Source organism: Oryzias melastigma, linkage group LG6 (assembly GCF_002922805.2).
Source record: "Oryzias melastigma strain HK-1 linkage group LG6, ASM292280v2, whole genome shotgun sequence".
In the NCBI taxonomy this organism is placed as follows: domain Eukaryota; kingdom Metazoa; phylum Chordata; class Actinopteri; order Beloniformes; family Adrianichthyidae; genus Oryzias; species Oryzias melastigma.
The window spans coordinates 15,639,742-15,665,910 of NC_050517.1; the positions used below are offsets into that span (position 1 = coordinate 15,639,742).

A 26,169-nucleotide genomic window follows, 5' to 3' on the forward strand; every position below is an offset into this window, starting at 1 on the left:
ACGTATGGTAATCAAGAACAGAATTATTGTTGTAACTATCAATGTAATGTCAACTATTGGCTTAAAATCTTTTGAGATTCTGGAATGTTCCAATAAATCCTTTTGAGTGGGGTTTTCTCTGTTGGAGTAGATCTACGTTAGACAGGAGTCTGGCTTTGTTACAGGAAGGATGGAAGCACTTCTTTAAGATATATATATATATATATATATTTTTTTTTTTTAATTTATTGAGAAAATAAATTAAAAGTACACAGCTTGTTCTGTAGAACTGTGCTTTTCTCTAGGCAGTGTTTGGTTGCTGTGTGGCTTTGCAGAGTGAGCTCATTCTGAGAAAAAAAACAACTATGGGATAAGGCCAGAACCAGACAGAAAACATTGGAGTTCTAACAAGAAACTTGATTTACTGATTAGCCCACAAGTGCCTCTAAAGTTATCGTAGCCTAAAAAAACTGTTAAATCAAGTTTTATTCTGTGTGTACAAGTAGGGATGTGTACATGAGGGAATACAATGTGAAATCATAAGGTAATAAAAGTTTATATATATTTTTTTGTTTTACAGCTTAAACTCTTAAAACTACTCTTGTCGTCATTTGATCAGTAAAACATACAAAAGAGAGTGCAAACTTTTTACCTGCAATGACCTAAATATTGTTCACCTTTCAGCGTGTCCCTTCTGGGGGCGCCCCAGCAAATCAGCCTTCACTTTTTTGTTTGGTTTGGCAGATATTTTTACGCTAGATAACCTTCGTGACACAACCTTCTATTAAATCTGGGCTGGGGACTGGCACAGGGAGACCCAGACTTAAGCCCCCTTATGGCTACATACCTTTGATAACTTAAATGCAGCATTCATATAATTCAAGGTGATTCATCCTTTACCTGGCTAACCCTTTAGCACCTAAGCTATAGCTTCAGTGTTTACATTATTTTTAATAACTGTAACTCTTCAATAATTCACACAATTAATGGAATTTCAGCAGAAATTCTGAAATTCTCTTTTTTGTGTCAGAATCAGCTGATTCATGGTGATCATGTGAACGGTTGAAGAGTTATGGTATGTCAGTGTGTGTTATTTAGGTGTTGCAGGCGACATATCCAGAATTAAAAGATTAAGTCTTGAGTATCATTCACCCATGCACACACAGAGTCACATCATGATCTGCTGCCATTTAAGGTGCCAACCTGTAACCACCAGGAACAATGAGGGGGCTCAATGTCTTTCCCAATGATACTTTGGCACATTGATAGGCAAAGCGGGAAATAATCAACCAATCTAGTATTTATTTTTAGTTTAATGTTTCTCACTTGACCTTTGTTTTGTTGGACATTCACAAGCTCCTGATATAAATTTGACTATCTTATCTTAATTGGTTCCAAAAGATATGGAAGTCTAAAATGTGTATTTCTCAATGAACGTTTTGTCATTTAGATTAGATTTTGGTGCTGCAATGTTTACAGTGTGGACAGAGTCATCTGTGCACAACATGTCCACAGAGATTGTGTACATTATCAATGAAATCCTCAGGAGGGTTCCCTTTATTTGTGTCCAAACGGATGGAGATTTTCCTGGCAGCAAACTGGAAATAGATAAGTGACCATCTGACCCATATCCCACTGGCAGACACACACGTGCCCCAGAGAGGACCAGGAAATGGAGGCCAGACCACAGGGAAGCTATAAATCCATCTGTTACCGTGGCAATGCCAGTGTTGGGGTGCCATTGGATTCTGAGCTTCTTGAAATGGTTTAAACAGACCTGATACTCATCTCATGATGACTGGTCCAACTTTTTTTTCTGTTGAAAAAAATTGAACTAGTATCATGCCGAAAAGCATGTCTGAATCACCTAAGTTTTTGGTGCTACTTGATGGTTTCAGAGTGTGTGGGAAGTGTGCTTCAGCACATACATGTGTCATGTGGCGTTCAAGTCAGGTCCTGAAAGCATCATTCCATTGCATAACCTTCTGGCACCTTCCTGGCCTGCTGGCACTGCCATCTGCTGCTGTGAAACACTCCATCACAGACAACATGTCAGCCACCAAGCATTATATATATATATATATATATATATATATATATATAAGTATAAGTATAAGTGTTGGTGTTCTGCAATTTCCTTATAAAGGAGTTTGCCCTATAGGTGAAGTTTATTTAACTAAAACTGGAGACAGAACAAAGTGATAGGCATTTTTTTTTTTTTTTAAGGAAACTTGTCTACTTTTGGATAAACCACACCCTTCTACCCACAGACCTTTTTGAAAATAGAGGAGGGGCGATGTAATAGTTGAAAGTAGTTATTTAGAAGAGAAAAACTACAACTGAGAGAATATCTCAATTGTGGACCTGCAGGGTATGAGATGTACTGGGTGTATGCCCTAGCTATAAATGCCTATTGTATTGAATTTTATGGGTGATTTGTAGTTTGAAAAGTATTGGCCTCAAACGATTGTCGAAAACATTTTGAGAAAAATTTAAAAGAAAAAAATATATACCCTAGAGAAGTAATAAGGTGACATACAGAAAAACAGACTCCCATTTGGTGACCCCTCTGGTGGTGACAGGTGGGAAAAATGACTAGACTAAGAAAAAATTGCATCATTTTACCACAGCATTAGGGCTATATGAAAAAATCTTGGTCAAGTGGTAAAACAAGAAGCGTAAGATAATCTCTGCAAAAGTGTGTTTTGCCCAGACAAACTAAAAACGCCTAAAATACAGTGAAAAAAATAAATACTGGTTATCATGTCTTTTGTTTTTCATTTTTCAGGTAGTAAGCTGTAGTACACTAAAAAATACGATATATAGATACAATGTGTGAATAAATACATAAAGTAAAGGAATTTACCACTCACTGGGGGCGGGTTATATTAACTTTAAGTCTGGTTTCTCTATCAGAAACCTGTGCTGTATTTTAGCCGTCCATCAGACTGCGTTCCTCTAGACATATCGTAGATGTTCTTTAAAACTGCTGGAGTCAACTCCCAGTTGGGGGGTAACAGTCCCAAGTGTTCCAATCACCACAGTTGTTGACTTCAGCCTCCATACTTATTCTTAATCGTCTCATGTTCCTTCTACTTGATATTACCATGACTTGAATGTTGCATCTACTACTATGGTCTTCTTGTCCACCACCACTATAACTGTTTGTGTCACAAACGGGCAGACAGCTGGTTCCACGTGCAGCAGGTTTATAACCACAGCTAAAAGTCCACAAAGCTAAATCAGGGTCAGACAGGCAGAGGTCAAACACGAGCATGGGATCATTCAAGAGTTGAGTATAGATGTCAGGGTCCAGGCGAGGGTCAGGGCAGGCCATCAGAAACAGAAGACTAGGTCCAGGCAGAAATGCTCAGTAATGCAGGCAGAATGGCACTAAACAATACTTCACACTGAGCAAGGCTTTGTGCACTGCTTATGTGTCCTGTAGGTGATTGGAAAATGAGAGACAGCTGAGTAGGATCCAGGAACTGTGGGCTGGGGCTGCTGGGAGATGAAGTGCAGTCAGTACTCTGTAGACTGCTCCCGCCGGTTGCCTAACGAGGAGACAGACCGCTGACTCCTGACAGTTTTTTAACCATAACCATTTTATCTGTTCTGTGTCTGGAAGTCCCACAGGATTTTTGGTCATTCTCAACCACCTTTGGAGGTGTTTCACATCTTGACAGTAGGAATTCCAGCCCACATGTGGCACAGATGCGTCTTTTCGCTAAGTCAGTCACTTGATTGTGGAATTTCATGTGTGCTCTATCTGCTAGTATATTTCATTCTGCTGGTGCATCCTCATTTTTCTCATGGGAATTCTTGCGTAGTATTTTTTTTGGATTCTCTTCTGATCTCATACTTACACCCTGCTCTTGTGCTGCTGCGATCAACACTTCTGTGATGTCTTTCAGGCCAATCTTGGCCATCCACTGATAGGACTTCTCAAAATCAGCTGCTGTTTAGTTTTCTGCTGGAACATGCTATGCAAGGGAATGACCTTCCATGAATCTTTATGTTTTTCTCTCCCTTTGGATTTGCTTTGCACACCATTATTTGTTAACTCCCAGACTTGGGGTGAAAGTCATCCATGGTGGCTTACATATGCTCCATTCTATAGTCAACATCCATACCCAGTCGTGGTGACGATTTAGATGAGGGGGTTCAGGTCTATGTAGAACAGCAGCAAATATTGGTAGATACCGCTCTTGATGTTGAGTTTTGCAGTTTGTTTGGAGTTGGACTCTGGGGTGTTTGTCTCATGCCAATGGAGTTTCTGATGGAAGCTCTGTATCCTGTTGATGTTCTACAGTTTCAACCTTTCATGAATCCACATGTGAGGTATGTCGCAGACGGAAAAGAGCCTTGGATTCCAAGGCAGCTCTCGTTAACCGGGAGTTGGACCTGGGTCTCCCAGGTAAAACCACCAACGCATGTGTGTACTTTTTCTTGGTGTTTACACACCGGAATGATTAGAATTTTGAATGGGTACATATTACAACATTAAAACTGAGTTTATTCCCATTAATTTGATATATAGGATTTGATTTGGAGAAGAGGGTTTAAAGGTCTAAGTCTTGTGTCTACCAGGAGGAATTTTATTGTATAGATGGCAACAGTCCTCTATTGATAGTAAAAACTGACTGCAAGAACTGAAAGAAATGAAACAAAATTACGGACGCCATGAATATTAAATGATAATAAACAGTATTAACTACCTTACCTTTCTGAAAACCCTCTACTATTCACTACATACAATTCTTGTAATAAAAACCTTTTTAATTAAAACATTAGCTGTGGAAATGAAAATAGCCAAATCAGATCTGTTGAGTTTTAATATCTTTGAGGGATTAAATGTTTGAACAACACTCAGATCCAGTTTCAGAATTAATATCTGCTGTGGCTCTAAGTTAGTATGTTTTGATGATGATTCATTTTTAAACTAATTTTCTTTCTTGTGAGTAAAAATTAGGTTTGAGAGGGAGAACCAGAAAAACACTTTGGGTTTCAGTCCAGAAGAGAGTTAAGGACTTGTCATGGCTAAAGTAATAATAAACATGAATGAGACTTGATGTGAAATGTCAAAGCAGTGCAAATCTCATGAATCTTTCTCCAGGCTTTTTCTTTCACAACTCTATTTCGATAGACTTGGTGTCATGAAATTCCGGGCGGGCACAAACCAAACTTAATAATTTCACCCTCATGATAAATTTTCAAACGCTTGACACTTCCGTGAATTAAAAGGGGCACCATCCATATGTCATCACCAAATGCTAGTCCCTGATTGGTCAAAATTCAACCCGGTTTAACCTTCAATGTATGTTCAAAGTTTCTGCCTTTTTCCATGTAGAGAAAACGACTGTACAAACTTGAGTAGCTACTATATATATGCGTGAATCTTAGAGTGAAACACGCATTACAATATATGGGTTTACATAGGTTTTTCATTGAACGCTCATTGCCAAGGGCCGGCGTGAACGTAGCTTAAGAGAGTTTTTCTTATGATCAACATCATGTGTTGTACACACAGAAGAGAGCTTTTCATTTCCCGGTCAGAAAACTCTCTTGCTTTACTTTCGAAGATACTAAGCGTGTTAACTTACTCCCCAAATGCAGAGTGCTCTAAAGTAAGATCCCTTAAAAAAAAAATGGGCTGGTGGTTTGGATCTGTAATTGACAGTGATAGTGAAGTTAGCTTGAGGCAACATTGTCACTCTAAGTTTGACGACCAAAGGCAACCCACCTATGAACCAAGCTAAAGCTAACACAATATTGAAGTTACAAAATCAAAAATGGAGCTGCAGAGCATGATGAAATAAAACTTCTGAAATGTCGTGAGACTTACACCAGTTGACCAATCACAAAATTCAACTGCAATACTTCTTTTCAACCTGTAGGGGGCAGCCCACATACGGTTTTAGATAATTTCAAGAATCAAACAAGTTTATTTTAAATTGTCAAAAATGTGGCAAGAACCAACAAACAGCCCCATTTATATAAGTCAACAGAAAAGTTTATTTAGTGTTTGATTACCTTTCACATTTAGTAATAAACCTCCATTCTCTTCTCATTCAATTGTTCCCTTAAATCCACTTTTTTCCACAATTCACAAGCAACTTGACTCCGACTCAAAATTTCCTGACGAGGATTATGTCAAAGGTAAGTCTTAGTAGCACCAATAGATATGAATGATGGCAGTTAAATAAACATTCAGCAGGACTGACAGATGTCGGGGGTGTTTGTAAGCAGATGCAATGGTAGTTAACTCTCATTTCAGCCTTTTAGAAAGACCATTCGTCTATATGCTATATCTACTTAAAATGTACCATCTGCTATAAAAAATCTGCTAATCTTGATCGAATCTCAATAACAAGAAATCAGTCAAAAGTTGCTTTTTTTAACTATTTTAGTAGAGAGGATGGTTGTTGCTCAGAAGACAACAGAAACCTTAGCCCACTTTCAAGGAGAGAACTAGACCAAACTTAATAAACGTGAGTGTCTTGAGGCCTCTTCGTCATGTTTTATTAAAGCGACACACACACAGCTTCTCCTGAATTACTTCCAACTGAGATGAAAAAGCCTAAAAAGTGAACATGCTCATGTTCTTTATGACAAAAAAAAGTATGATCTTTTTCAAAGCCATCCAGCTGTTTGGTGTTTTTGCCCAATTTCTGTCTTGCTTTAAAAATATATATATTTTAAAAACCACCCGAACCAGACTTACTTATACTTTTGAGCTAAAAGAGAAAAAGAAACTATCAGAAACACCTGACCTCGCCTTCGTTTTCCTCATGAGTTTTTCTTTTTTAAATTCTAAAAAAATGTTTTTTACTAATTATCTTAGTACCAATTTAAACTCTTGAATTTTCCCTAAACAGTTGAGTTGTTTTTTTTTCAATTTGTTAAATCTTCATAGTATTTTAGTCACTTAAAGATACTAATGAAATAGGAAGATAATACATTTCATTTTTACTTTCAGTCTGTTGTACAAAATTAACCCAATTTATTCCATTTGTGTCAAATTCTACTGCCATGGAAAATCAGATAGCATGTCCTTGCAACACTAGAAAGCAGAAAGAACTATATATACATACATATGCACAGAAAGCAGCGCAGTCAAGCATGTAAGCTCAAGAGGCCTTTAGCGTTCCAGCTTACAGCAGTCAGAGCAATGATTCCACACTCCCTGATAGTGCCTTTATAAATAATTGAGCTGTCAATTTAAATATTGGCTCATCTTACACTGCCTCTGTGCCCCTACTTAACAGCCTCTCTACCAAACCCATCATCCCCACTTCTCCCTGCTTTCAAAATAATTACATGCCATTACATTATGATTATGTTTTTTAATATAAAAACTAAAAAATAAGAACAAGTATTTCTAATGTCAAAAGTTTGAATAAAAATGACAACATTCAGGTTGCTGAATGAGCAACAAAACTGTTTTCCATGTTCAGACTGAGACATCTGTCACTCATTGTGAGCCACACTCTGCAACCATCACATCTGTAACAAATTTCCCCATTGTGGAATCAATAAAAGTTCTATTTTAACCAAGCAGGTGTTTTGCCAGTACACAAAAAAAGCTACACAACGCACATAGTTGAACCACTGCCCGATAACTGCTCTCCAGCTACATTTCAGCCAGTTAATATTTCAGAATACAAAGATGTCCTGGGACTTGGAGAGGAAATGCCTTACTTCTTTTCTCTGTGTTTCCCCTCTTTTTTCTTTTTTGGCATAAAAAGTCCAGATTATGGCCAACTAAGAAAAATAGAGCTGGAATCAATCAAAGTCAAAAGTGTCTATAGCTGTGACTGTTTGAAGTGCAAAGAGGAAGGGAGTAGCACTGACTATACAGAGGGAGGAAGATTGATTTCTAATTAACAAGCTGGGTGTCATAATGAAAGGCTCACTGGTCCCATATTGGCAAAAGAATCAATGAAAGCTCCCTGGACGCCCAGTCTTCATACTTCATGGGAGGTCAGCTCAGCTAAAATGTGTTGATTGTTGTAAATAATGCTTCCTCATGCCACGCTTTGTCCCTTGTCCTTAGGTTTTTAACAGACCTCTGCTTCTAAGGATGTCACAGAAAAATCTGTCATATCCTCCATTACTCTGCAACAGATAGTGGAATATATTTTTCCAATTTGTTAACAGGAACACACATTTATCTTAATTTGTTTTCTTTTGACTTCACCTAATAGATGAAAAAAGGTGCAAAGAAAGTCAAATGAGCACAGAGAGCAGTAAACGTTTATAGGTTTCTGTATGCACAGTTACATAGCAATGGGAATCCACTCTTCATCAAAGACTGGTCCATCCTTAACTGGAAAATGCAATTATTCTTAATTTGCACAGCTGGACCTTAACAAGGTTGTACATATAGCTTCAAAGGGCAAAAAGACAAACTTTTTCGTCAATTTATTAAAAAGAATAATCTCAATTAAATTAAGCATTCATGAGCTCATCATAAGTTAAGACCACAGCCTTTAAATGCCAGAATTTGCACCAAAATGTGTATTCAGTGGTATTTTATGATAATATTAGTAATAATAATAAGGGATTGGATTTTTCTGGGCTTTTCCAGACGCTCAAAACGTTTACAATGATTCTCCATTATTCATGCATTCCTCATTCATACTTGGTGATGGTTAGCTACTGATGTAGCCACAGCTGCCCTGGGGAAAACTGATGGAGGGGTGGTTGCCAGGACGCGCCTACGGCCCCTCTGACCATTCACACACCAGTGGAGCCTCACTGGAGGCAAGGAGTGTAAAATGTCTTGCCCAAGGACACAACAGCAGTTGACCGAACAAAAAATCAATCGGCAGACCTAAAAAAATGTTGCCAACAGAGCTCAAGGATCCAAAAGTCTGTCCACCAACACATGGGACAATTCTTGCTCCAAAATAAGACCATCACTGATACTGACTGTAGCCCAGTAATGATCATACAGCATTTTTAAAAGAAAAGCTTCAAAGGCAAAAAGCACCTTCTATCAATGCCACAAAAAGTGCCGGTTGGACTTTGCAAGGAGAAAGCAAACATTGGTCATTCAAAAGTGGAAGAAAGTTATCTTCTCTGAAGAGGAAACATGTAACCTGGATGGTCCTGATGGACTCAAACTGTAATGGCATAACATAGAGATCCCACCTGAAATATTTTCTATGCGTCACAGTGGAAGAGGAGCCATCATGGTCTGGGTGGATGTTTCCTTCATTTGAACAATGGAGCTTCAGCTTGTGCAGGGGTGTCAAACCACAGCTGGGAAGCCCTGATGACTGAGAGTCCCCAGAACAATGCTGCAGTTCTAACAAAGGACTTTTTTTCCAGGAAAATAATGTCTCTCTTTTGGACCATCCTGCATGTTCTCCTCATTTAAATCCAATTAAAACATTTGGGGATGGATGGAAAGAGAAGTTTACAAAAATGGACATCCAGTTCCTGATAGTGGATGCCCTTCATAGAGCCATCGTTACTAAGAGTTTTGTCTGGACCCTTTAATTTCTGTTTTGAGGACATAAGAAGGTTTTTTATTTTATTTTATGTTGTGGTATAGTCCTAAATCAGCTGATGAACAACGCATTTCAGTTAAATTGCTGTTTGGATAAAATGTTTTCTTAAAATGATCAGCCTCTTGTTTTTTTCTTTTCTTTCTTTTTTTTTTACATCTTGAGGCTCTACTTACTTAGAACCTTGTTAAAAACTAGTCATTTAAAATGTAAATTCTTAGCTGGTCTTAGGTTTTTGATTAGGAGTTGTGTTCTGACAGTCTTCAGAGCAAAACTTTTTCCAATATTTTTTCTATTATAAATAACAAAAGAGTAAAATAAGAATTTTTTTTTATTTTATGGATAAAATACTACTGTCAGTCAACATGAGTTGTACATAAAACACAAAATATAAAGTTTTGTTCATAGAGAGTCTTCATGGAGGTCCAAATCCTGACAGAGCTCACTGAGGACACATGACCCGGAGGTCTCAGGTGTGACACATGGTACCCGAGCAATTAAAAATGTTCCGGGGAAAAAATATGCGTGATCTTGAGTTTAAGCCTGTGTGTAATCTGCCTTGGCCAACCTGCCACGTCTTTCTGGGCAGAAAGGAGCCGGTTGTTTGAGGAATGCTCCTGCTTGGAGGGGGGTGGGCTGGCTGCTAATCCGCCTCTGCCATGAGCTGCATGCCCAGCACCCAGCCAGTGGCACCACACAGCCTCCTCTGTAGTGGGTCCACTGGGAAGCTACAAGTCCCTCTGAATGCTATCAGCACAGACGGCACACTGCCCCCCAAGCAGGGATTACTGCTCTCTCAATGAAGCTGCCAGGAGGAGGATCTGTAACACGGGAGGAGAAAAAAGAGGAGGAGGTACGCTGTCCTCCAACAGGAGTGCTATTATCTAAAAGGACAAGGCCATTAGCAAACAGAAATGTCAATCAGTAGTCAGTTTAAAAAAAAGGGCCCCAGGAGAGCTAGAATATCCATCACTTTCAAGTTGAAACTATCTATTGATTAACTTTCGATTAGGCGATTAGTCATAATTATTTTGAAATCTTCCATTTCAGATTTTTCCTCTAACTGCATTATCTTAAAAGAGGACACAAATAAATATCTGGTTTTGAATTTTCCTGTGTTCCAAATTATTTCAGTGTAAACATTTGTTCTTTACATCATTCAGAAAGTGTTGTTTATTTTATTTGATCTAAAAAAGCCTTGGGTAAGTCTACCTACACTGTAAAGATTTATTTTTTAAAGAAAAATGTCACAATTTGAGCCTTTTATTGTTCAATTATTGTGTTTTTGTGCTTCCAGGTTAATAATATGTTAATTTTAAGTTAAGTTTATTTTTTGTTTGTTTCTCCTCCTTCTGTTCAAGGAGCACTAGGTTTAAATAGTCAATTATCTACAACTATTTATGCTTCTGCTAATTAGTCCTTAAGTTAATGCTTGTTTTTGTCTTTACTTTTAGTCATAACGTATTATCACGTTATAAGTTTTACTTTATTCATGACAAATTGTGAGTTATGCTGCAATGAGAATCTAAAAAAATGAGTTTATCATTAATCCCTGACTGTCTTGTTTCCTTTTTACAAATAAGTCTGTTACACTCTACTGTATGTTCTTCAGTCTTATAGGATTTAAACCAAATATATCAGGAAAAACACTTAAGTCACAAAAACATTTAAAGCAAGTCTGTCTAAATGTACATGCCTTGGGAATTGACCTAAAACAATATTGGAAAAATACCATTGGGACTGAGCCACAATGTGTTTATTTTACTATAACTTGATAACGACCAGCAAAAACCATGCACGTGAAGGCAGCAAAAAATGATCAATCCATCATTAGAGGCCAATGTATGGAAACACTGAGTTTAGCACAGATGTGACCATTCAGCGTAGCATTAATTTGGTATTATTTTGATGAGGGAAAACCAACAGTGAGCTGAACTTTATGAAACTAAAATGTGAATAAATTTGAAATTAATTCTTGCTTAGTTACTTTTTTGAAAACATATTTTATTTATACTTGATTATCTTTCAAGAAAGTATAAGGAATCTGGAAAACGTCTGAGTCACACTGGTTGAATTTTTGGCTAAAAATATTTTGAATTGATTTTAGGTAAAGAATCGGATTGCTAAAAATGAATCAATATTGACATTGAATTGTATCAGAAACCACAAATTATGATGTGTATAAGATTATTGTTGAAAGTGATAGTTACAGCCCTAAAGAAATCTATATCAAATAAACTACAATGTTAAAACGAACTTCCATCAGAAATGCTGCTAGCATGATGCTAATAAGTTAGCATGTATAAAACAATTTGATTCAAAAATATACACAAATTGGTCTGTTTTATGGATCAAATGTGGAAATAAAATCTACCTTTTGTGTCTCCTCAGTTTTTAGAAGACATGCAGTGTATTTATTTTTTTTAATTTCATGGCGTAAGACCTAAATGTGACCGAAGAGAATGACTCTAAGCAAGAAAATAAAAGAACAGCCCTCATTTAATTGCTTGTGGGGCATTTTAAAGAGGCAAGCCGCTAACAGACGAGCACTCACAGGAACTCATCTCCCTGCTCAGAAAAGTTACAGAAACCCAAATTGCTTGTTAGAGCTTCATTTTTTTTTCCAGCTGGAAAGAAGTTGAAGAAGTGAAATTTAAAAAATGTAAAAATGTCTATTGTAATTTGCCCGGATAAGACTGGCACCAGCATACACCTCTGCCTGGCAGTGATATGCTAACTGTCTTCATCTTCTATTCACTGTAGCACACCTGGCACCACGCTGGCTTCATCCCAGCTCCAACAGGCAGAGGCGAACAATGTACCCGTTTCCTAAAGACATTCGACAAACTCTGGAACCGCCAATCAGTTTTCTGAAAATACTGTGTTCAGGTGACAGATGGAAACTCAACTTTAAGACTTTTTTGCTAATGAGCTGCTGCCATTTTTTTTTTACAGAATTGCGTGGTCGGTACCACGTCAGAAAGTTGTCTTAAACACAAGAACAGAGGCGTTTAGTGCCTGTTTGAAGGAAAGTACAACCCTTGTCCTCATGTCATCATGCCACACTTTGCTTTAACACTGCCACAAATAATTATAGTCACCCACTGATCAGGACATTTGTGTTTAGCCAGCGGAACATCTGACCTGTCTTTATGTCATGATGGATCACCCTCTAATAGCTGAGAGGAGTGCGCACAACCAGGCGTGCATGTGTGACAAAGAGATGATTCCCAATGAATTTCCATTCTCATTTCTCGCCCATCTGCTCCTTGACAGAAAAGGAAACTGGGATATAACTGAGAACACAATGGTCTTTAAATGGTTCATCATTCAGCGAACACAATGAGAAGACACCCAAACACCCAGCGAGCCCACACAAAGACTAAAGCGCTTGACACACTTCTCTCTGCGCTGCAAAGTGACCCATTCAACAAAGCAGTGAGAGGTGGAGAAGCTGGGATGATGGTGAGTGAATGAACAGATTCAGACCAAAGAAAAGTGTCCTTTTGGCCCAGATGCATGAGCTCTCTTATGGGGTCCAGATGACCCCAAATTATAAAATAAACATTCCTAGAGTAGCACAAGGGTTAAAATATCCTCTGTTTCTCTTTTAGAATAATAACTTGACTTCTTGAAACTTAAAATGTAAAAATTGCAAGATGAATAGAAATGTAAGCCGGACAGAAAGAAAAAGTCACACCAGCCAAATCTAATCTTCTGGGTTACAGAGCTCTCAAAAATGCAGGTCTGACATGAGCTGGTCAGAGGTCAGACACTCAACAGTCCTGTCAGAGGCTAAGTGGTGAAGAGGACAACACATGTTTCTGTAGTCACAACAAATTTAAGATGTTTGTTATTGCAGTAGTAGAGCGGTCAACCTCTAAAAGAAAGATCATGGGGTTCCTGCCTTCTCTGTCTATGTGTCAAAGGGCTCCTGGTGGTTATAGGTTGGCGTCAGTGATCGGCATCAGTGTGTGGATGTAAAGTGATTTAAGCTTTCAAGGTAGGTAATAAATATGAGTATACGCCAATTTGAAAAGACTCAATTCCAGATTGTCCAGCCTGTTGTGTGTGACCTTCACTTGAACATGTGACTGGTTCGCTGTACTACAGACATCAGTCAACGGTACAGAAAGGGGAGAAAAAAATCCCCAACCATGACAAGTAATCAACTTTACAGATAGATAATGGCTTCTCACTTTGCAGGGCACATTGAGTTGTTTCTGTTGGCTGGCAGCAGAACCGCCGAAATAATTCACATGTCTAATCTGATAGGTTATCATGGGATGAGCAGATGGTGTTTAGTGAGAGTGAATTTATCTCTAAGTTCCCATTAAAAATGCCATTTAGTGGCAATGTCCAAATCTCCTTGAAATGCTGATTGTTTCTTTGGCCTCTTCCATCATGTGCATCATGACAGCGGTTGCTGCTGTATTAACGGTTGACAGATTAGTGTTGGACTTTAACTAGTCCTTGAAGCGCCTCTCTAGTTCTGCTCCATTGCTTTTTTTTTCAGCACCATTTCTGTGTGTTGTTTCGCTGTGGGATGGTGTTACCAGACAAAATGGTGTTTGATATTAGGCACATGCTAACCATATGGGGCACATGGCTAACATGTGGGTAATCAGAGGCTCGTGGAAATGCTTCCACCATTGTTTTGCAATGATTTCAACAAACTTTCAGACGGAAATAAACACAAAATCACACTAAACGTGCAAATATGTGATGCAAAGTGTAAATGTAAACACTCGTTTTCAAGGTTTTTGGGTAAATTGAAAATGTAAAAATGACATAAACATTTAAATACATGTATTTTCTTCGTATTTTAGGTAAATACCTGGGATTTTATGATTATAAATTCAAACCAAACCATATTTTACACCATTAATCAAATGTAGGGGAAAATAATTAACTGAATCTCTATTATTTATTTTTTTTATAGCATTTAATTTAGCATGAGCCAACTGAAGGGTTTTCCAACACTGTTATTTGCTTAAAAGGATACGGATTTTTAATAAATTTTTAGTTTTTTTTTTTTTTTTTATTGTTTTTTTGTACATAAATCATAAATGAAACAAAAACAAAAACTGAGGTTTGTGGAATAAGTAAATCTTTGCGTTCTTACTAAACTCATATACATGTTCTTATGCACCCTAGTCATACTTAAACTTTTAAACTTTTTATGCTTACATTGAAACCGATACTCTATGTAGGAGTAGCAACTGAATCATTTATGAGACACTACTGTGTTGCCATAGATAGATAGATCTTTAATTGTAGGAAATTGTTTTGCTGCCTCTAAAATCTTAACTACTAAGGAGCTGAGTTAAAGAGTGCTGCTTACTATGCAAAATACATAAATACTGAACATTTTATTTTGTTTTAAGAAGCTCAAACAGCTAATATGCATCAAAGATGCAATAGAATATATACTTCTAATCATATTGAAAATAATGTCTAACTAACGCAACCTCCTACCTTTACATGACCTCTGCTGCCACCTTTAAGCACATGGTTCATCTGGATTAAAGTTTGGTGGATTTTTGCTTTTTTGTAATAACAATTGTTGAGTTTTCAGTCTTTCATGTAAGAGGGAATAAGGGGACTTTTTGGGTAAAAAAATGTATATAAAAATGGAATGAATTTTTTAAATTACTGTTGCAAGGAACGGCAAAAATGAAGAATTCTGTAGGATTTTTTTGAGTTCTAAATGTGATCTTTGGGTTATATGTTGTGGTATTTCTTCATAAAAAACATGCTTGTCGTTCTCATACTCTCACAGTGCTCTTTAAAAATTTCAGGGAGTAATTTAGAAAATATTTACATTTGCTGTATCAAGAATTTCTTTTTTTTTAAATTAAAATAGTGTGTTTGAAATAATTTATTGCCTTCTTGGAGTATAGGGAGGTGGATAGGTGGTTGAGCAAATCTTGTTTTTTTATTTATGTCTTAGGTGCACAGCTTGACCTTAGATTGAATGCAGGCAGAAAATTCTCCCACAAATCCTTTTATGCCTCATCCTCCTGTTTCCCAGCAGCTCAGAACGTTTCCGCAGCTTTTCTGTTTCCATTTTGTCCACGGTGACCCCTCTGAACGCCCACCCTCTCAAATATTTCCCTGTGAGTTACACAGGCTCTCCTGGTCATCTCATTCTGATAGACCGACACAGCAATCGTGTCTACAACGCACACACGGAGTGGTCTGCCCACACACCGTCTTATCACTAAAAAGCAACAGAAAAGCAAGAGGCTGTGAGGTCAGGTCAAAAACTCAATTACTATACAGACTCCAAACCTTCCTCTAGCGCTTAACTAAAGACTGAGGTGGTTCTCCGAGACCCCACACCTGCGATTCCTTTTCATCGGATCACTTATCTCTTTTTTTTCCCTCTCTCTTTCCTTCAATAAACATTTTTCCTACACTGGCTGACTTTAGTTCTCCAGAGCAACCACACAGACAAACTCTCAGATGTTTTCCACCCCCATTTGTGCATGCAGCGTTTCCACTGATTATATCACCCTCTTAGAATATTAAACTGAAAAATAATGTAGCACTAAGGCTCGGGACATTAAAAGAAGCTATAATAAAATGAATTAAAAAATTGCTGAAAGGGATTGGTTCCATCACATCACAGGTAAAATATTGATGGTAGACTTTTTCTTGTCAGTCTAGATTTATCAGCGCTTAGAGAGAATTATCCAAACACCCCCTGAGAGATGTACAACTAACTTAGAATCCACTCCAATAGAAGTGGGGTTTTTTATGTTTTTAACATGCTTTTGGGGAATTTTTCTCATGATGGAGGTCACATAAAAAGAACATTACAATTGCACTTGTGAGTATTTCTTCACTCAAACTGCAGTAGATCAGGAGCAGACAGAAATATTGTTGAAAAGCTAGTAGTTGTGACAACATTTGACTACATTCCAATGCATCTTGCAGATGACAAGGTCCATGCACGTTTTCCTCATCTGAACTAGCTTCTGGGGCATACTGTTCGGCTAGATAGATCCAATATTGCTCGCCATTTTTGCTGCACTGGTTAGGTTAGGTTGGAGTTGTAAGGGTCAGTAAGCTAGCGGGAGAAAGTGTAAACCACATTTCTCAAAGTCAAGGCCCGGGGGCCGGATCCAGCCCTCCAGATCATTTTACTTTATTGTTACTAGCAGCCCAATGTTATCTTGCAGTTATTTCTAACTTGTATAATTTTGGCAAAATATATATTTATGGAGAGTAAAATATTGAAAATTATTTAAGGATTAAATTGATTTATTCTTGAATAATATTCCTGTCTGTTTTTATTCAGTTGTGTTTAAAAGTTATTGTTTTAAAGTTTAATTTTTTTTTTTATCTTGTTCAGGCCGCAACCTAAGATGTGTTATGGATTTGTGCAATTGAGTGGTGTAAACAGAGGGATGATGGGAAATGGGGGCAGGCTTACTCTGTGCCAACAGACTCGTCCACAATTTAGAGGCAAATTTCCAATGAACAATTGCCGCTCTGCAGAAACTATGTCTTAGAAAACAATACAGTTTTTTTTTTATAGTCCTTTAAGGAACTACTTTAAGAACTGTTTCAATTGCAGAAATAAAAATGTACAGATCGAAGTACTGACAAGTACTGATATTGTAGGTATGTTATCATAAAATGTACTGATACATCATGAAAACACACACATATATAAATATAAATATATGTAATGTCTTGCACTTTTACAAGCTAACTTGCTTGTTTTCTATGTACATCAGCGGTATTCATTCAAAATATTAAGAGTGCAATGATGACTCGCTGTCATGTGACAAAACATGAAAGAGAGCAAAAGTGAGCAGCCTAATACCCTGTCATTTCCCAGTGCAAGCCCCACTGCCGCTATCGTATCTGCTAAATCCCCTCATCCTCATTTAAATCTCCCCCTACACCATTCGATCCCAGCCGCGGCCCTATTTAAACCCCCCCTTACAATCCCAGTCCACCACATTTCTAATGCTAATTATGTAAACCTCCCATCCACTCGCTAGTTACTCAAATCTCTCCCCACCCGCTCTCCTCACAAGCCCAGCCCCAGTTAAAGGGTGCTTGACTGGAGGGTCGATCCGGGCTGTTATTTTTCATAAATATAATAATGCTGCCTGTTCTCTTCTTTCCACCTCTGTTTTTCCTGACCTTTTTTTCCTCCATGCAAAAACACAAAGTCTGTCACATGTGGCGTTTTTGAATTTTGGAGGTTTATTTCTTCTAATAGTGGAATGCAGTTATTAGTGAAATAAATCCACTGTTTAGGAGATCAAATTAGGTATTACGACATCAACTGGATCAAGAAAGGAAACAAGTTCATCCTAAAATAATGTGTCTTTAGTTAGCTACAAATAATCAATTGCCTTAAGAAATAAACTTTCTCCTGAGATTTTGAGCTTTTTCAGAAATCCGTCTCCAAATGTTCAACGGGTTTTGAATGAACAGAGAATGAGTCAATCTCTCCCTGATAAGGTTCCTGCAAAAGCATTCAAATTTAAAGGAACAACAACCTTTTTTTCCTGTCAGTTTTTATTCCTACGAGCAAAACCTTTTCTTTTATTTCTCCATTTGCATGCTGAGCTTTCACACTCTCATTCAGTTGGAAGGTTTGTGCCATTAGTCCTGAAGAGAAACCACCTACACACGGAACAACAACCAAGTCCCACCAAGCTTTACTACTGTTACAGCAAGCAGTAAAACAATACTACCTTAATTTTTGTTAATAAAGTTTGTCTTTTTTAACCCAGAAATGTGTCTAAAGCACATCTTTAGCTGTATTTCTTTCATTTTCAACAATAATTCATCACATGGAACTTAAACATTTTCAAAAATTGTTCAAAAGTGTGATGGAGAACTTAGAATATTAATTTAAAATGTTGTTTTCCTGAACAATACATTTCTTTTTTTTCATGCTGCAGTAATAGAATTAAAGTGGAGACCATAGGAGGCGTGCTCACCTTGGTACTCCTGTCCGGGGGTGTAGGCGGTGGGGCTGCCTGTGATTTGGAGGGTGAGTAACACCTCTCCTCCACCCTCTGCTACCCCAGCTCCCTCCAGCTCCCCGTGATGGGTGCACAGGAAGAAGAATGGGTTGAAACGGGGATAAAAGCTCGCAGGGGGTGCCCCGAAATCCACACTGCCGCTCCCGAGGACTAGGGACAACAGGGCACAGCCAAAAAGACCCCCGAGAGAGGCCCGCGCCATGGCCAACGAAGCGGGGGCACTGAGGGAGGTGGAGGGTGAAGAGGGTGACGGGTGGGTGCTCCAGAGGACAGGATGGGAGTCCACAGATGAGTCCAAGTCCAAAAAAGTGTGTGTGTGAGTGTGTTATGTGTGCGGGTGTGTGGGCTTTGCCGTCATGAAAACTGTTCTTCTGTTCCCTCCGCCTGTCCTACCTCCACTCTCGGGGAGTTCAGAGCTTCGCCTGTGCTGTCCTGCTCCGGCGTTTAAATACCTCACCCCCCCTCCCTCTGTTTCCTCTCTCCTCCCTCCCTCTTACGCTCTGACAGCAGATCCACGCGCTGTATGAGCTCTCCTAGACGGCCTCCCTCCTCTTTCCCGTCCACTTCTTTCTCCTCCCTTTCCCTGCCAGTCTATCACTCTCCCTTTCCCCCCTTAATCTCACACCCCCTTCTCTTATCTCCTCTTTACCTCTCACTAAAACATTGTGTTACTCCACGTTGCACTCATGTACCCCTCTCCTGAGACCTCGGCTGCCTTATCTCTGTGCATCTGTTAGTTTCTTCATCCCTACAACCAGCCCTCTGACGGATCCTTATTTTACTCTTTTCCTTTGTCTTTCTGCCCATCCACCAGACAGTCTCCTCCTCTCCCACCCACTATCACACCTCCTTCCTCCCTCACTCCTAAGCTCCTAAGCTATCTATTGCTCAACGTGCTGCTCTTCTGTTTGGTCGCCCTCCCCTCTTTTCTCAACCCTGTACGTACCCGTCCCTCCTCTCATCCTCAGAAATCCTTGGATTTGTTATTTTTTTTCTTCTCACTTGCCTTTTTCACGGGCTTTCCATTAGAATCTCATTTTCCACAAGACCCTCCAACTTTTCTCTCCCCCCGTCAGAGCAGCATGTGCCAGCGCTCAGCTCTACATTAATCTGCCACTTCAGTGCAGACACCAGCTACATTTCTGCTTTCTCCAGGGCCCCAGAGAAGCATTTGTGTCCTTCATCTCTATCTTGTCCTCTTCATCTACATTTTGTCTCCACTCTTCTGTTTGTAGATGATTCACTTTGGCCCCCAACCAACTCCACCTTCAAAATATATTCCCTACAGAGAACAAGATGATATTTAAAAAGGGATTTTCGGGAAAGACAAGAACACAGCCTTGTTTCCAAAGGATATTCAGAAAGAGAAAATGCAATAAAGAAAATATTAAAGATTGAAACTTAAAAAAAAACTGTCCTACTAAAAAAGTCCTACTCCAACCTTTTTGTAAAAGTGTTCCCAATTTTTTTTTCATTATTATTTTGCAGCCTTTAGACAACTTTTTTTTTTTTTTTTAAGTGTCATTTTCCAGGGCATAGTTTCTCCAGAGTGGCAGGAGTTCATCCGAAATTTGCCTCAGAGGTGTTGGCGAACCATTGGCGCAGAGTAAGCCTGCTCTTATTTCCCATCATCCCTCAGTTTTCAATTTTTCCCACTAGCAACCCCAAATTAACATTAACCAAAATGCTGAGCGTTATTGGAGCTATTTAGCTGCATTCGAGCCAAATGGCAGGAAAACAAAGTCGTACATGGACCTATTTGTCCACAAGTGGATGCATCGGAGTAGCCTGCCTATTTTTGCACCCACATCCCAGCTTCAGGATTTTTCCAACTGATTTTTTTCCATTTGCTCTTGATTTGCAACAATTTGACTAAAGAAACACTCAGAAATGCAGTTTTACACCAAATGTGGTCTATTTGTCCTCCTAAAAACACCAAAAAACTCAATTTTCATTGAAGTGGGTCTTTAAAGAACTTGTTAAAATCAGAGTCTGTAGTTCTTCTTTAGCTGTAGGTTTTTTGTTAAGTGCTTATTATAGACATAAACACTCCCAAGCCAAATAAAACTGTGCACACACTCAAAACCACTCCAAAAAGCTCGACTGACCCACAACAGGAGCAGAGGCAAGTCATGCATGGACCACTGCCTACACCCAGAGCGGCACAAACACACATCCACCACCACATTCTCAAACACGCAGCTAAAAGCCAAAGCCATGTTTGTATAAACACAACAAATCAAAGTGTAGCAGATGTATTCATTTCTTGTTTCTCTCTGAAAGATTCATATTTGGCAAGAGCGGGATAATTCACCTAGCAGGGCAGTCGCTGCTTCCAACTCCAGTCTGTGTGTTTACACAGACAACACTTCAGATGCCAAAAAAGGCTGGATAGAAAGGCAAACATTCTGCAAGATAAAAGAGAAGCTTCAATTACTTTGTGGCTTTATGGTGGGCAGTCGGGTTTATACGAGTCACTTTTTGGAGCTGTGGGTAAAACCCTAAAAGTGAGAAGGTGCTCTAAAATGGAGACACTTTTTAACCAAAAGTACTAAAGGTCTAATGAAGAACAAAAAGTGCTGGCTTTGATTTTTTATTTGATGGGAACATTTTTTGGCACTTTTTTGTGGCTGTACTGCTAAGAGTTAGCAAACATCTGCCATCATTGCTTGTGTGGTATATAAAAAAATAGATTTTGCAATTTGTTTCTTCCTGTCATCATTCATGTGTTTTTTTTTTAGATTAGCAACAAGGTGAAACATAAGGACAAAAAGTCACTGAAATTGTGTGTACTTTTGCTTTATGGGTTGATATGTCCAGGGATTACAGTCTATGATCACTACACAAATCTTTATGTCCATCTCCAGGCTTTATGTACAAAACGGTCTACAATTAAGTGCCCAATGAAAGTTAAGCCAGTTGAACTTTGACCAATCAGTGACTTAGATTTAGTAGTCACATGTGTAGAGTCCTTTTCAAGACACGGAAGAGCCAACTATTTGAAAATTGATCCATCCATCCATCCTGACCGCTTTGTCCCTTTCGGGGTCGCGGGGTGCCGGAGCCTAACCCGGCTACTGATGGGCGAAGGCGGGGTACACCCTGGACAGGTCGCCAGTCTGTCACAGGGCCTCAATCACACACCCATTCACTCTCACATTCACACCTAGGGGCAATTCAGAGTCACCAATTAACCTATGAAGCATGTTTTTGGACGGTGGGAGGAAGCCGGAGTCCCCGGTGAAAACCCACGCATGCACGGGGAGAACATGCAAACTCCACACAGAAAGGTCCCAAATCCCCCAGCCGGGATTCGAACCGGGGCCTTCTCGCTGTGAGGCAAGAGCGCTAACCACTGCGCCACCATGCAGCCCTGAAAATTGATCATGAAGGAAAAAAAATAATAATTGTGTTTGTTCCTGACTGGTATTGTGTGAGACAGAGTTTTAAACATATTGGAATAGAGCTGTGAGAGAAAAAGCCTAGAGCAAAATTTGCTAGATTTGCCCCGCTTTGACATTTTGCACCAAGCCTCTTCCACTGTGAATACAAATGCTAGTATCGGTTTGTGAAAATCCAGTGTTAACACCATAAAATGAAAGCGCGTTCAAGGATCCTCCTTCTGGAATGCACACCACATGCCTTGTGTGTACGTAGCTTCAGACAGAGAAATGCTACATGTGCTAACTGCAGAGACAACAAAACATTACTGTAGTCTCAGAAAAAGCCAGAGAGACAGAGAAACGGACTGTAGAAACTTTCCAGAACTTTGTGCTCTCTCCAGTAGCTTTATGAGGTCAGGTAGGTGGATGGGCCTGCTGAGACTGAGGAGTGGGGTCTGAGGTTATCGCTCTCTTTCACTTCTCTGATTACCCATTAGGAGGCAAAGCTGGAGCTTTGTGTTGACTTAATTAAGGACTTTTAATTAAACTCAAAGCAGGAAACTCACACATGAGATTTCTTGGAGGGCTTAAGTTAAAAAGCTCTGACAGCTTTCCTCTCCAAATGTTGCCTACATGTAGATATTGTTCGAGCTGGTAAAACTTTATAAAATACTTTGGATTAAAAACCCAGTTACAGAGACAATCTTGGGTTAAAAAAAATCAAATGTGACTTCTTCTAGAGCCTTCCAAAATCTACATATCTTTCCCTGAGTGTGGTAGAAGTTTTGAAAAACATCCTTAAAATAATACAGAATCTTCTGAGCTCACAACAGCTCTAAATCTTAAGGGATTGATACTTCAAAACGAAGATTTCTAACCAGGAGCATAGAGGTAGGTACACGAAATACTGCAGACATGAAAGCATTTGACAACACAATTGTGCATTTAATAACTTAAGAACTTGGTGTGTGTACTTTTAACAAATTTAAGCTGACAAATAAAGTCACCCATCAAAATCCTACAAACACTAGGATGGAAATCTTGCTTAAAAATGTAATTTCTGTCATTCTGAACTCAGGTGATAGTTCAGCTGAAGTAGATGAAGACCACATTTAGAAATAAGAAGTTTATATGGGTTCTGGTACATTAGCAGTTTTTTGCTTTTTAAACAATCCCCAGTGACTTCAAAGCATTAGAAAATAAAGAATATATAGTAAAAAACAAATGCTTCATTAAGGATTTAAGAATTTGAAAGAGAGAAACATATACGTTGATGTTTGTAAAACCCAAACTAGAATTTTGCATCAAGGATTCTAATATTTTTCACGACAGCTTCTGTTGGTAGGTTACCTTATATTTTGCTTGAGACCCTTTTAAAAACCAAGTTGTACGAAAATGGATTTTTCAGTGTTTCTAACATGTTCTTGTGGCATTTTTCTGATGATAGAGGACATATAGAAAGTAAATCCATCCATCTATCATCTCAAACTGCTGCATCGCTTTAGTTAGAGGCTTACCTGCCCACCATCGGGAGAAGGTAGGGTATATTCTCGACAAGACATATATAAAGAAAATTAAGCTTATCATTGCATTTCTGAGTATTTCTTTATTCAAATCATATTGTATTTGTTACATAAAAAATATACTGGGTGGGCCGCAAGCTCCCTCCTCCCATTCCCTCTGATACATCCAATTGTAGACAAATAGATCCATGTACGTCTTCATTCTCTTCGTCTAAGCTGGTATCTGGCTTAAAACTCTATGGCTGGTCGGCTCCAATATTGGATTTTTGTTGCACTGGTAATGTTATCTTGGGGGTGTGGAGGGCTGTAAGATAGTGGGAAAGTGTGTAAACAGAGAGCTCTCAGCGATGGGGAGGGGAAGCGATTGCTTTGTGCCAACAGACCCACCCACAACTCAGAGGTGAATTTCCAATGAACTGCTGCCACTTTAAAGAAACTATGGCGAAAAAATTGGCATATTCACAACAACAAAAAAAACAAAACACTCGAAACATTTTGAAAATATATCAAATTGATTGGAGTGGGACTTGAAAAAATCATGAACACATGAGTGTAAAGGCACAGCGACAGGTATAACAAATACTACTCATGAGATACACATGACACACAACAAGAAAGGTTGGGAAGCACTTACCATATGGAGGCATTGGTCCAGAAAACAACAGAAATCCACCTTTCAAGTCACAGTCCCTTCCCTGCTGTTTGTTTCTTCTTGGCTTGCACCAAATTTGGGAACAGAGGGTGGGGGCTTAGTGCTAACTAGGCCACTGAGAGCAATGTGGGGTTTGGTGTCATGTCCAAGGACACTTCGACACACATGGGAAGACAGAAGTAAGATCCTGCAATCAGAGGCTGACCACTCCACCTTAAACACAAACAGAATACAAGAATAACCGGCTTATTTAAACTTAGCACAAAAAGAAGGATCATTTTTGTTAAACCAGGTTTTAACAAGCTTGTTTCTGGGATGTTAGGCATTATCGGAGTTAGTGCAATTGCTACAACCAACATGAGGCACTTTGGTGCCACAATTGTGCTACTTGAATAGATCATTTTTATTTTCAGTACGTTTGTTGTCCATAAGGCCAACATTCTGGTGTTTAAACCCTCAGTTGAGGAAGTTCTGAAAAAGTCTTACCTGCAATTGAAGGACAATGATGGACGGAACTGAGACCCACCACAGCAGGCAATGGAAAGCGTCTGTACTCTGTGACCTCCCTCTCTCTCTGTTTTACATAGGTTCTACTCTACATACCTCCATCGCCGTGGTCATTTTCCAGCTCCATAATACCAATACACATTTTAAAAACACACACTCACTGTGTGCAACTGGGGGCTATCATTCTCCATTATGAAAACTAGGTCAGGGAGAGATGGGCGAGTGGAGAGGGGTCGTAATTATTTTTATCATTATTAATTTCCACCTCAAGGTTGTGCGGAGGCTTTTTTGTCTGCTTCAATCATCTTTTCAACCCCCCCTGCATCCATGCATCCACCATCACTTCCAGTGTCTTTGAAAAGGCTGCGTGCCAAACAAGTCAGTGCAGACAGTAGGGTCACAAAAGAGAGAAAGAAAAAAAAAAGCTCAAAGGGATGGGTTGAGTATGATGAAAAGAGAGAGGGGACAACACTGACAGTGGAGATACAGGGGTTGGATGTGTCGCTCCATCACTCATTGGACCCTAATTTCCTCTAACAGGTTGTTTACTTATTATGGTGAAAGATAATAAAGGCCTGGGTGTTGGAGGAGGGGAGAAGGCAATGGCAGGAAAAAAATAAAAAAGAAAGAGATGCCCCACGGGAGCACTTCAGCTGTGACGGCTTGCACACTCCAATTAGTCCCATCAAAAGCTGGTGTCCCGCTAAAAGTCTGGAGAAAGAGGTGTGTCAAAATGAGGCACAGCCGCCCCCAAACTCTTAAAATCTCCTTTAACAAGTAAATCACACATTCAAAGATAGTTCAGAGTCTATAATTGTTCACCACAAACTACAGATTTCACAAAGTTATTATCGTTTACTAGAAGGCAAGAATTTTGCAGAATCTCTGATGTTATGAATGGGATGGAATAATATTTGGATGGTGTAAAAACTTTACAAAAATGCAACATTATCCCAATACTATTTAGTTAGTCATTAAAAACTTTCATTCCATTGAAATTTGTATTTATTAGCACACAAAACAATAGAAATGCTGAAAATATTTTATGTCAGCTACACAAAAAATTAAGATAACAACAATACATTTATTGGATCAAAATGGATTATTTATCTGTTTTAGGAGGTACAAGAAAATGAGTCGCTCAACAAACTCAGAAAATAAGGTTTTGCAGAATCAACTATAATTAAATGGATTAAAGTTTGGGAACCCCAGGTAAAACGTTATATTATTGTGCATAAAGAAGCTGAGGAAAGATGGAAACATTTTCTAGAACAGGGGTCCCAAAACTTTTCACTCAAAGGGCCAAATTCTAAATGGGATCACGGTCCGCGGGCCAAATACAACCTTTTTTTTTTTTTGTCTTTCTTTGAAGCTACTCCTCTTAGGCAATGCTCCTCAAGTTGTGTTTCTCTGGGTATTTTTGGTAACCCCTCACACAGCTATTTTGCTTTTTTATGAAACTGAATCTTGTTTACATTTTTTGTTACAATGGTGGTTTTGGTGAAAGAGCTCAAGGAAAACACACAAAGAAAACTAGTTTATTTAAATGAACTCAAGAAACAAAACAAACAACAAAAAAAATACAGTCAGGAC

The 26,169-nt window shown here is 38.9% G+C and overlaps 1 protein-coding gene across 2 annotated transcripts in view; it reads right to left on the reverse strand.

The window, feature by feature from the left end:
• The window catches only part of reln (reelin), a 100,887-nt gene extending 80,925 nt beyond the window's left edge, over positions 1-19,962 (reverse strand). For both annotated transcript variants that reach the window (XM_024281165.2, XM_024281164.2), the window contains exon 1: positions 18,467-19,962. In XM_024281165.2, the coding sequence (XP_024136933.1) occupies positions 18,467-18,713 (247 nt within the window). In that variant the 5' untranslated portion in view covers positions 18,714-19,962. The remainder of the gene's footprint in view (positions 1-18,466) is intronic.
• Positions 19,963-26,169: the final 6,207 nt, after the last annotated feature.